Below are 11,106 nucleotides of genomic sequence, written 5' to 3'. Positions count from 1 at the left end.
AGCAACCCGAAAACCCCCAACCCGAACACGAACCCGTTTAACCCGAATCAACCCGCCTAACCCGAAATTTATTTATTTTTTTAAAAAAAAAAATTAATGAAAAAAATTCAAAAAAATAAAAAATAATAATAATATTTTAATTTAAACACATAATAACAAAATTTTCTATTTAAATTTGAAAGTTTAATTGTAGATAATTAAAAGTATATTTACTCAATCAAATAAACAATTCTTAAAAAAATTAAAAAATATACAAAATAAATATTAAATGATGAAATTTTAACATATAAATATACAATAAATTTTTTTCAAACATGCAATATATAAAAATATAGGTAATATTTTCAAAAAAAAAGTTTTCGAATCAACCCGCGACCCAACCCAAAACCCATATAACCCAGCACTAACCCGAACCCACCCAACCCGAACCCGAAAAACCCCAACCCGAATCTTATTTTTTTTTTTTGTTGGGTCATGTAACCCCGAGAAATCGAATCGACCCTTGTCCACAAAATCGTCCATGGCTCCTAGTCTCGATTGCAGAATGTACGAACAAAAATTCCCTGAAATCGACACCCCAGTGATGGTACAAGTGAAGAGCATAAACCCCGACACCTGCGCCTACGTGTTGCTGGATTACACTATCGAAGGGATGCTCAGCTTCACGGAGCTTTCCCGCATACTTAGCGTTCTGAGTTTGGTTCGTGTAGGGCGGGTCGATCCGGTTATGGTTTTGCATGTCGACCCGGAAAAGGATTTTGTGAATTTGAGTAAAAGATGGGTTACGGAGGATGATGCGACTGCGGGAACATGTGAAGAAAAGTTAAATAAGAGTAAGCGTGTTCATTCCATCATGCGGCATGTTGCTGAGACCTTGGATATTGATCTTGAGGTGATTTTTCGTTCAATTTTTCATTTAATTGTATACCATCTATCTTTTGTTCTTCGTCTCTATGTGTTTTGGAAAGGGTTGTACGCAGGTTTTCTTGAAACTGTGAGCTTTTGAGGCATGGAAATTCATTGATAAAGATGCATCTTTACTATTGTGAATTACTTTGAATCCCACCAACTAAAGTTTCTTCATCAACAAATGAAATCAACTCAATTCAGGATGAGTAATTAGACAGCCAGCTCCCCTTTCTTGGAGTAGAAATATTCTTAGTCATGGTCATCGGCACAGGCGGATCCGAAGGCCTGATTCTTGAGCTGAAATCTTGTTGTATAATCTAACCTGACATATGATCTTGTTTGTGTTAAACTCAAGGTCCTGTTCTTCTTACTGAAGATGTTCATTTGTTTCAGGAGTTGTATGCCCACGTTGGATGGCCTTTATACAAAAAATTCGGCCACACGTTTGATATAAGATTCAGACTTCGTGCCCAGCTAGCTAGTTTACATAATAAGAAAATCTGACCATATGGTAGATATGGCGCAGGCTTTCAAACTAATCGTTTCTGATCCTGATTCTGTTCTTGATCCTCTCACTCATATAGTTGAGGAAATCAATGCTGAATGGTACTAAAAAGGTATATGCTTTCTGATCAAACTAATCCATTCAATTTCAAATATCTTTCGTTTCATGTTTCTCAAACAAGTTAACTTGGTACTAATTTCCATTCCTTGTTAGGTGACTGAGGTGGTTCCTGCTATCTCAGATGAAGTAAAAAAAATTGTTGGTTCAAGATATTAAAAGAAGAATGATTCCGCAAGTGTTCAAAATTCGGGCTGATATTGAGATGAAATGCTTTGAGCTTGATTGTGTTCTCCACGTTATGGTTTGTTAACAACCATTTGCCTAATCATGTATAACCTCATACATTTACTCCGTGCTATAAAAACTTCGATTTGGATTGTTCATGTAGAATGCAATGCGAAAAGCTGAAGCTGCTGGTAACAAAGATTGCCCTGTAAAGATTTCATTAGTTGGTTCTCCATTGTATGTGTTGAATACTCAGACATTTGATAAAGTAACATACATTTCCTCTTTAAAACATGTCATCTAATTTCTAAGTTGGTCATCTGGATTTTAGTTGAATAGTCCGCTAGTGTAGGAACAAGGAAGAGAGACACTAAATAGAGCAATCGCAGCTTGCACCAAATAAGAGTGAATGAGAGGATGTTTGCCGAACAAATAGCTCGACTAAACCTCGCAGATGATGATGTGAGCGGCGGTGATGATATTGATACGATGGAGGAATGAAATTCAATGAAAAAGATGATCCAATAATGGAAGATGGCTACTAGCTGGGAGAAGCTAACCCCAAGTTTTGGGAAATTTTTGTCCTCTGCTTGTTTAGTTTCTCTTGTGCTTTTTTAGTTTCTCTTGAAATCACCCACTAAACATTGGAACAAAGTAGGAAACTGATATAGAAAAATATTTAATGATCTTGCTGCATTAATGTATGTGAATGACAAAGGGAATTTTACCATCACAAGGGGAGACTCACAGTAAAAACAACACAAAGATCAGTAAGCTCCATTTTCTTGTAATCTTGAATTGCCACTTTTTGTTTTCTTTTATCTTTGAACAAACTGTTAATTTGTGAGCTGGCCATATAAATTCTTGAATTTCTTTTTCTTTCTCTTTTTCTTTTTCTTTCGGTACTCAATGAACTTAGATGACTGATCAAGAGGATAAACTGTTTGACGAACTGTAAAAAATAAGAGAATAATTTCTTGTATCATTTTCCAATAACTACTTGGTATTTATACAACACACTAAATTATTTATAATGGAAACCCTATATCTAAATCCTAGCAATCCCCTGATTTAAGAAAACCAAATATACACCTATATCAATCTAAGATACACAATATCAATTAAAAATCTACAAGATATTATTTATACAATCTTCTAACATAGTAACAATATCTTCAGTTTTTAACACTCGCCCTCGTGCTGGGAAGTAGACATCTTCCATTCCCAGCTTGGAAATAATCCTTTGCAACACTATACTCTGGAGTCCTTTTGTAAGCACGTCGGCAAGTTGGCCATTTGAAGGAACAAATGGAGTACGAATCAATCCACTGTCTAGCTTCTCCTTTATGAAGTGTCTATCTACTTCAACATGCTTCGTTCTGTCGTGTTGAACCAGATTATGAGCAATATTTATGGCAGATTTGTTGTCGCAAAATAATCTTATTGGCCCTTCCCATTTAATTTTTAAGTCATCCAAAATTATCTTGATCCATAAAAGTTCACATATTCCCAATGCCATTGCTCTAAATTCAGCCTCTGAACTCGATCGAGCCTCAACATCTTGCTTATTGCTTCTCTCGTCACTAGATTGCCTCCTAGAAAAGTACAATATCCGGAAGTTGACCTTCTATCAACAAGAGAACCTGCATAATCCGCGTCAGTATATGCCTCAAGGCTTAATCCAACGTTTCTCTTGAATAAAATGCCTTTTCCTGGGTTGGCTTTTAGGTACTGCAGTACCCTACAGACTGTATGTAGGTGTACTTCTCTAGGATCATGCATAAATTGACTTATAACCCCCACAGTGTATGCAATATCCGGTCTGGTATGAGCAAGATAGATAAGCTTACCAACCAGCCTTTGATACCTCTCTTTGTCGACCACGGGTCCATCATTGTCATCACCAAGTTTGTGGGTAGCATCAATTGGTGTAGGGGTTGGTTTGCAAGCTAGCATTCCGGTTTCAGGCAGTAGGTACATGACATACTTTTGTTGTGAGATAAAGATCCCTTTCTAGGAATGAGCTACTTCTATTCCAACAAAATACTTCAATCTCCCAAGTTCTTTCATCTCAAACTCTTTTGCCAAACAGTTCCTCAACGCTTGCTTTTCATTTTCATTGTTTCAAGTCACAACTATATCATCCACATATACCAATAAGATTGTGACTCCCCCTGAGTCGGAATGTTTAAAGAACAAAGTATGGTCTCCTTGGCTTTGTCTGTATCCATAGGCAAGCACTGCTTTGGTTAACCTCCCAAACCAGGCCCTTGGTGACTGTTTAAGGCCATATAATGTCTTCTTTAATTTGCAAACTTTAGAGCCCTCGAAATCTGTATCGAATCCTGGAGGAACATCCATGTATATTTCTTCTTACATGTCACCGTGAAGGAATGCATTCTTTACATCAAGCTGCTCTAAGTTCCAGTTAAAGTTGGATGCTAAAGACAATAGGATTCGGAATGTATTCATCTTGGCAACTGGAGCGAATGTCTCTTGATAATCAACACCATAGGTTTGTGTATAGCCCTTTGCAACAAGTCTGGCCTTGTACCTCTCCAGTGAGCCATGAACAAATAGCTCGACTAAACCTCGCGGATGATGATGTGAGTGGCGGTGATGATACTGATGATGATGAAGGAATGAAATTGAATGGACAAGATGATCCAATAATGGAATATGGCTACTAGCTGGGAGAAGCTGACACCAAGTTTTGGGAAATTTTTGCCCTCTGCTTGTTTAGTTTCTCTTGAAATCACCCACTAAACATTGAAACAAAGTAGGAAACTGACAAAAAAAAATTTGTAAATTTTTTTGAATGATCTTGCTGCATTAATGTATGTGAATGACAAAGGGAATTTTACCATCACAAGGGGAGACTCACAGTAAAAACAACACAAAGATCAGTAAGCTCCATTTTCTTGTAATCTTGAATTGCCACTTTTTGTTTTCTTTTATCTCTGAACAAACTGTTAATTTGTAAGCTGGCCATATAGTTTCTTGAATTTGTTTTTCTTTTTCTTTCTGATGAACTTAGATGACTGAACGAGAGGATAAATTGTTGTCAAACAAATAGCACGACTAAACTTCGCAGATGATGATGCGAGTGGTGGTGATGATACTGATGATGATGGAGGAATGAAATTCAATGAAAAAGATGATCCAATAATGGAATATGGCTACTAGCTTGGAGAAGCTGACACCAAGTTTTGGGAAATTTTTGTCTCTGCTTGTTTAGTTACTCTTGAAATCACCCACTAAACATCGGAATAAAGGTAGGAAACAGACAAAAAAAGTAATAATTTTTTTAATGATTTTGCTGCATTAATTTGTGTGACAAAGGTAGTTTTACCATTTTACTTGAATTTTATTTTTCGAATTAGAATTTTTTAATCAATTCCGGGCTTCAATTATTTCAGATAAACAGTAAGTATTGGTTCTTACCGATATCAATCCAATTATGAATTTAACCCATAGGAAAGTCTTTGTTAGATAAATGTTTTATCACTAAGTCAAAATTTATATATGTTAGTCAAAACGTAAATAAATTTTCTTATATTTGTGTCAGCGCATAGCATAATACTGCACCTACTTGGGTACCAATGGATCGGGTTGTTAAGCTAATGAGTCCATGAGGGACGTGCCTTATGGCTGGTGATATCTCATATTCTGTCGAGATCAGTCTTATCATTTTTTTATCATCGGTCATGTCCTCAACAGAGACATCATTACCAATTAAGATATGATATCTCTCTTTTACAACCTCCTACCTGTTAGAGTATTGTTTTTTCGCACCAAGACACATCGGAAGTTTTAAAATTTTAGTTTCAATGCTCGAAATTATCCTTGGGTTTCGTATGAATTTAAACATCTATAAGGTATGTACAATTATTATCTTCGCATATATTATGCTAGAAACCAAACTAGTCCGAGATTAACTGACATGACCTTTCTTGTATATCATTTCGAATGGATCTCCCTCCTTTGATCGCCAAATTAAGTCCACGATCGGAGACTAGTTTCTTTGTTTAGATCGCACTAGAGATCCTAAACAAACTTCACGTTGAGAGTGAATTGCTGCTGTTGTGTACAAAAAACTAGTACACGTAAACTTCATGCATGATTTTAATTGTTAATTCATTTAGTTAATGATTTAGGTGTTGTATGCTATATATTTAAACTATTTTAAATGTTTATATGTTCATTTTTATGCAATTTAAAATGTTTTCTCGAGTTTTAGTTTTTCAGACGAATATTCGATGTCGGACCAGGAAAGAAGATCAGAGACGATTGAGGTACTATATATATCTTATTACCTCTAAAACAACTTATAAAATGTAAGAACTAATTCAAAAAAAGGATATAGCCCGAGAATTCAATATTTTCATAAAATTAACATCTCTATTCATCCTCATTTGAACCTCAGCCATGACAAAGCAAATGTGCCATTTTTTCTTCTTTCTGGAACTCTTTCATAATAAATCATAATCCAAGAAGAAAATATCACACAAGTAGAGGGAACCCATAGATTTGAGATATCCAACAAAATGCTCGTTTCATATCTAAACATAGTGAGTGATTCCATAAAGTTCTTGTCCTTTTAAACCCGTTGCGTATATTCATCTGCACCAACACCAATGGTCCATGCAGTTTCCGAATACTGCCTTTTTCTTTTGTGTCCTTTTGCATTTCTGTCCTATTGTCCCTCTTTAGTCTCCATCCTCAACCCTGTTTTCTGCAATACACCATTCTGTGTCCTTTTGCATTTCTGTCCTATTGTCCCTCTTGAGTCTCCATCCTCAACCCTGTTTTCTGCAATACACCACTGAGCTTATGATTCTTATTATTTTATCATATAATCTTGACGTGTTTCTTCAAGAAATCACAGAAAACAGTGGAGGAAATCCAAAGGGGGAACAGATGAAAGGCCAAGCTCAACCTATACTTTCCTCTATAGAAACCAGAGAACTATTCATAAAGTTGCATATTTTATTGAAGGATGTGACACTTATAAATAATTTTTTTAAAGACTTGTATTATTTGGTAAGAAGTATACTAAGACAATGTATTTTGTCGTTGTCTACCAAACATGTGCAACATTTTGACTAAACTTGAGGCTGATTTTTCTTCTTCCTTTGTTTGGTCCTTCACTCCTTGCAGATGCTAAATTAATGACATGCGAGTCCACCCTTTTGGTTTAAATCTCCTTTTGGCTATTGCAATTGGCAGCACATAAACTTATAAAATGGCTCCTGGATTGAGACATCAAGTCGATTTTTTAGTCCCAAATCCAAAATATTTTGTACGAAAAGTTGCACCAAAAACCATGCAATAAAGTGAGTAATCATAACAACTATCAAAGAGGAATATGATCTCTTGCTAACCAGCATATATACCTTTCAGGGACATGGCAAAATGGAAGTTTTTACACAACACTTTCTAGACATAATCATCTTCCTAGGGATGAGACCAGAATTTTAGTTTAGGCGTGGAAAATGTTTAAATTTCGAGGTAACATACATATAAACTTGTTTTTTTCCACCGGCCCCTCGGGTTTATACTTCAAACCATGTTTGGCTTTGGTAATGAGCACAAGAAATTGGTATTTCAACTGGAGAACATTATGTGCAAACTAAAAATATCCAAAAGGATCCATTTATTCAACTATATTTAAGTAACTCATCAAGATCACACTGACTTGCAGAACTGAAATACAAAGCCTATAGCCTCAACATTAAACAAGAAAACAATTTGAAACAAATGGAATTAATATCACAATTTGTGAATAAGTGCAGAACAATATTATAGAACAGAACCAAACATATTGGATTAACACGGTAATGACCAGGTAAAGAACATTGAAATATCTCCTTATTTTCAGCCACTTACAGCTAGCAATGAAGGAATTGCATCCAGATTAGGAGTGGTATTCTTGGTTGAAGCATCGCCCCTTTTTCCAGCAGAAGGTTTAGCAAAAGCTCTCATTGGGCTTGCAAATGCCCATACCCAGCTTTTACTCCTCCCATGGGAATTACGCTCCATTGATGAATGAGTTGCATATGCTGTTTTCCCATTTACATTGTTCTCCTCCTCGGTGAATGATGAAACGAAGTACGAAGAAGATGAAGTTATCATAAAACCACTGAAAATCCCACCACATTTTACTCTTTCTTTGATGCAATCCTGGCCATTCTTGGTATTAGTGCCACCATTTATATGCATTGGGGGCAGCTTAGGCTTGCCTTCTCTATGAGACTCTACTCTACGCAGAGTACAATCCCCAAAGCCAGTTGAAATCCTCTCGAAGAAGTCCCCTGAAAAGCTCCTACTCCCACAACCAACAGATCTGGATCTAGACACCTTTCTATCATGTGAAGGGCTTTCATTTTCATCAATCACCACACAATCTTCCTTCTTTTTCTCCGTTGTTCTGATAGCAGATGAGGATCCGACAGTACTAGGTGTTGCGGGTGTGAAGTTTGAATCCTTATCAGAGTTGGTAGAATTCTTGGACAAGTAAAGAAACGACCAAAATCCAATTCTATGAGGGCTGTAATCTTCAGGGCAGGTCAAGACATGCATACCTCTTCTTGGAGTTGCGGTAGACTTGCTTCTCTTGAAAACAATGCTGGCGGAGTCTGCATTTCCTATCACTCCATCTTTCTTCTTTTTCCTGTTAGTCAAAGCAAAAGGGAGTCTTGACCTCCTCGTGTAATAGCCATGGTAGCTAAAATCATTGTTCCCACTCTTACTGTCGGCAGATGAATATGATGCAATGGATCGGAGCTGGAGGGTGGAGCCGCCGCCTAAATCGGCAGCAGTTGCGGCGGTCATGCTTCTGCTACTCCCAATATCAGATCTAAACGGAGATGGTGATGAAGAAGAAGAGGGCAAAACAGCAACGGAAAACGAGGAAGATATGAGATTTCCAAGCTTTTCTTGAAGGCAAAAAGCACAGATCCCACCCGGGGTGCTGTTTTTGTAAGGATGATTCATACATTGCATGGTACCATCCCCCATATCTTCATGCACAACTTCCATAACCATTTTTTCACGAGACAAACTCGAATCCCCAGATGGAAAAAAACCACTCAATTCCAAAACTTTGCAAACCCCCGTTGCAAAAAAACCAATCTTCCTACAAGGGCCTTCGCTATCCTCCCCCTCTTCGGCGTACAACTCATTAAACCACAGCTTCACTGCAAGAAAATGGCTTCCAACAAAAAAAACTAGCACTTGGGGAAGAGATGCAGAAGATGTTCAAAGGGATGACAGTTCATTAATGATATCGAATGCGAATAATGGAATTGAATTGAAGTTGAAGAGTTGAAGAGAGAGGACACGTGCAAACATATTATTTTACATCCCATCCCGTTAAATATGCAAAAAAAATAATAATAATAAATTTTATATTTAAATAAATTACTCTAAAAAAATATTCACATTCACATGCAAGGACATTAAAAAAAACATAAAAACTTACGAGGGAGGGTCACACAGATCAATTTTATGAAACGTGTTGCAGTAGGTGTCAATCGAGCCAAATGTTGGTCGAGGGTTCGTGTTGAAACTTTATGTATAAATTGTAACACCTCTGGCCGGTTTTAATAAAATAGCAGCGGAAATTAAAATTTTCTTTGAAGGGAGGAAGGATTTAAAATACATTACAATATATAAACAAAAGTTAATACATGATCAATCAAATGAGGCAACAAAATACAAAACATCATTTTTGTGATCATGTCAAAATACTTGCAAAATAGTCTTCTTCCTTCCCTCTCTTATGCATATGACCCCGGCTCCAATCAACGTCCCGGCCCGTCACTCTTATCTGCATCACATGAATAACTGAAATGAGCATGAAACTCAGCAAGTGGAACTCTTATATAGCAATGTACATATACCATACTCTGTAAAACGTGGCTTTGAAAACATTAAATACCATCAACTCTGAAACATGAATATCATAGAATGAATAACAATAACGATGGTATTTCTCTTTTCTCTGTTGGNATGGTTGAGACATAAAATGCCTCTATAATATACAACAAAGTGTAATAATACATAACATGAATCAAGTGAAGGGAATAGCACATTAAAACCATTGAAACACCATACATATATTATCATGTGAGCACAAGAAATGAAATTCCACTTACAACACTTGCAACACTTGCTACTATACTCTTGGTACACAACCTACAACAATAAACCATAAATAGAACCATCAATAACCCAATAAACACAAACCCATAACATTTCATCCATAAAACCAACACCATCAACAAACCCATGATTTCCCCAACACCAAAATCCAACAATAAACTATACCACAAGCTTACCTTAGCTTCTTGAACCAACAAGAACCTTGATCTCACTTCAAAAACCCAACAAATAGCTTGAATCAAAGAAAAGAAATGAAGAAACCCTAGTCTCCCAAGAGCTGAAAATCGAGAAGTGAGGGGAAAAGAATGAGAAAAATGAGACCAACTCATCCATTTAAACACTAAAAACCCGAAAACACGACTTTACTGTGCTTGGCGCTCGGGCGGTCATAAATTACTGCTCAGGCGCGGACCATACTGTCTGATACCAAACTTCCAGAATTGGTGGCGCTCGGGCGGTCATTTCTTACCGCTCGGGCGCCGCTCTGCGCACAGCCGCATCAAAGATCGCCTCCGAAACGCCTTTTCCCGACATAATATGAAAAAGTGGTAAACATGAAAGTTGTAGCTCTATGTCTTGGCTTGCATCTCCAATTAGCCTTATGTCATTTGAAGGTCTGAGTAAAACGTTATACGCAATCTCCCAACATGTGTCACTAGAGGAATGACGACACACACGACAAACTTCGGGGCGCTATTGGCTTGTCTTCCACATTGATTTGAACAAAACTCAAAACATGAAAATTACACATCTATGTCTTCTCTAACCATTCCAATTAGCCTCATACCAATTGGCTCAATATACAAATTATCATGAATTTAATCGCAACGACACTACAGTATCACCACACATCATCTATAACCACAATACTATAAATCATAAATCTTAACTCTTAACATCAAAACTATACTTAAACTTAACCAAGGAGTCAATAAACATATTAAATCTTAAGCCGTACCGATCACCAAGCTTGGATATTACATAAATAATCGTTATTTTAATTATATTTAAAATTATTGTTTTGTCACATCTTTATCTGTATACATATGCTATTTGCATAGATAAACTCTTTGAATATACAAATAGTAGAAAGAATATGAGATGCTCATATGATGAGTATCATGAAACTCATATTTGGAATACTGTATATTCTAAACAGTTCCTAGTCGATTCAGCCGCCGCTAAGAAGGATAAAGGCCGCTCGAGTTTGAGACTAGTATCTGCGATGTGAGTACCATATT

The 11,106-nt window shown here is 36.7% G+C and overlaps 2 protein-coding genes across 5 annotated transcripts; one reads left to right on the top strand and one right to left on the bottom strand.

The window, feature by feature from the left end:
* The first annotated feature begins 485 nt into the window (after positions 1 to 485).
* LOC140978730 (eukaryotic translation initiation factor 2 subunit alpha homolog) lies at positions 486 to 3,879 on the top strand. Its single transcript, XM_073443944.1, has 5 exons — positions 486 to 892; positions 1,436 to 1,526; positions 1,628 to 1,775; positions 1,863 to 1,967; positions 2,052 to 3,879. The coding sequence occupies exons 1-2, from the start codon at positions 521 to 523 to the stop codon at positions 1,520 to 1,522; spliced, it is 459 nt and encodes a 152-aa protein (XP_073300045.1). The 5' UTR covers positions 486 to 520; the 3' UTR covers positions 1,523 to 1,526; positions 1,628 to 1,775; positions 1,863 to 1,967; positions 2,052 to 3,879.
* Positions 3,880 to 6,079: 2,200 nt separating this feature from the next.
* Positions 6,080 to 9,055, bottom strand: LOC140978692 (uncharacterized). 4 transcript variants are annotated; one of them, XM_073443894.1, is made up of 2 exons: positions 7,589 to 9,055; positions 6,080 to 6,511 (listed from the first exon to the last, which is right to left on the bottom strand). In XM_073443894.1, the coding sequence occupies exons 1-2, from the start codon at positions 8,744 to 8,746 to the stop codon at positions 6,473 to 6,475; spliced, it is 1,197 nt and encodes a 398-aa protein (XP_073299995.1). In that variant the 5' UTR covers positions 8,747 to 9,055; the 3' UTR covers positions 6,080 to 6,472. The 4 variants fall into 4 exon arrangements, with proteins under 4 accessions (XP_073299995.1, XP_073299997.1, XP_073299994.1 ...); XM_073443896.1 differs by having other exon boundaries at positions 6,081 to 6,427; positions 7,589 to 9,054; XM_073443893.1 differs by having other exon boundaries at positions 6,082 to 6,434; positions 7,589 to 9,054.
* Between the last annotated feature and the right edge of the window lie 2,051 nt (positions 9,056 to 11,106).

This window comes from Primulina huaijiensis, chromosome 6 (assembly GCF_012295235.1).
Source record: "Primulina huaijiensis isolate GDHJ02 chromosome 6, ASM1229523v2, whole genome shotgun sequence".
Lineage (NCBI taxonomy): Eukaryota > Viridiplantae > Streptophyta > Magnoliopsida > Lamiales > Gesneriaceae > Primulina > Primulina huaijiensis.
Note: the sequence above shows the minus strand (reverse complement) of the source record. Positions and strands in the feature narration are given on the sequence as shown.

Coding starts and splice junctions, on each gene's coding strand:
- LOC140978692 (XM_073443894.1), bottom strand. CDS start 8,746: ATGGTTATGGAAGTTGTGCATGAAGATATGGGGGATGGTACCATGCAA. Junction 6,512..7,588: donor CAATTCCTTCATTGCTAGCT/GTAAGTGGCTGA, acceptor GGTGTATTGCAG/AAAACAGGGTTGAGGATGGA.
- LOC140978730 (XM_073443944.1), top strand. CDS start 521: ATGGCTCCTAGTCTCGATTGCAGAATGTACGAACAAAAATTCCCTGAA. Junction 893..1,435: donor CCTTGGATATTGATCTTGAG/GTGATTTTTCGT, acceptor GATATGGCGCAG/GCTTTCAAACTAATCGTTTC.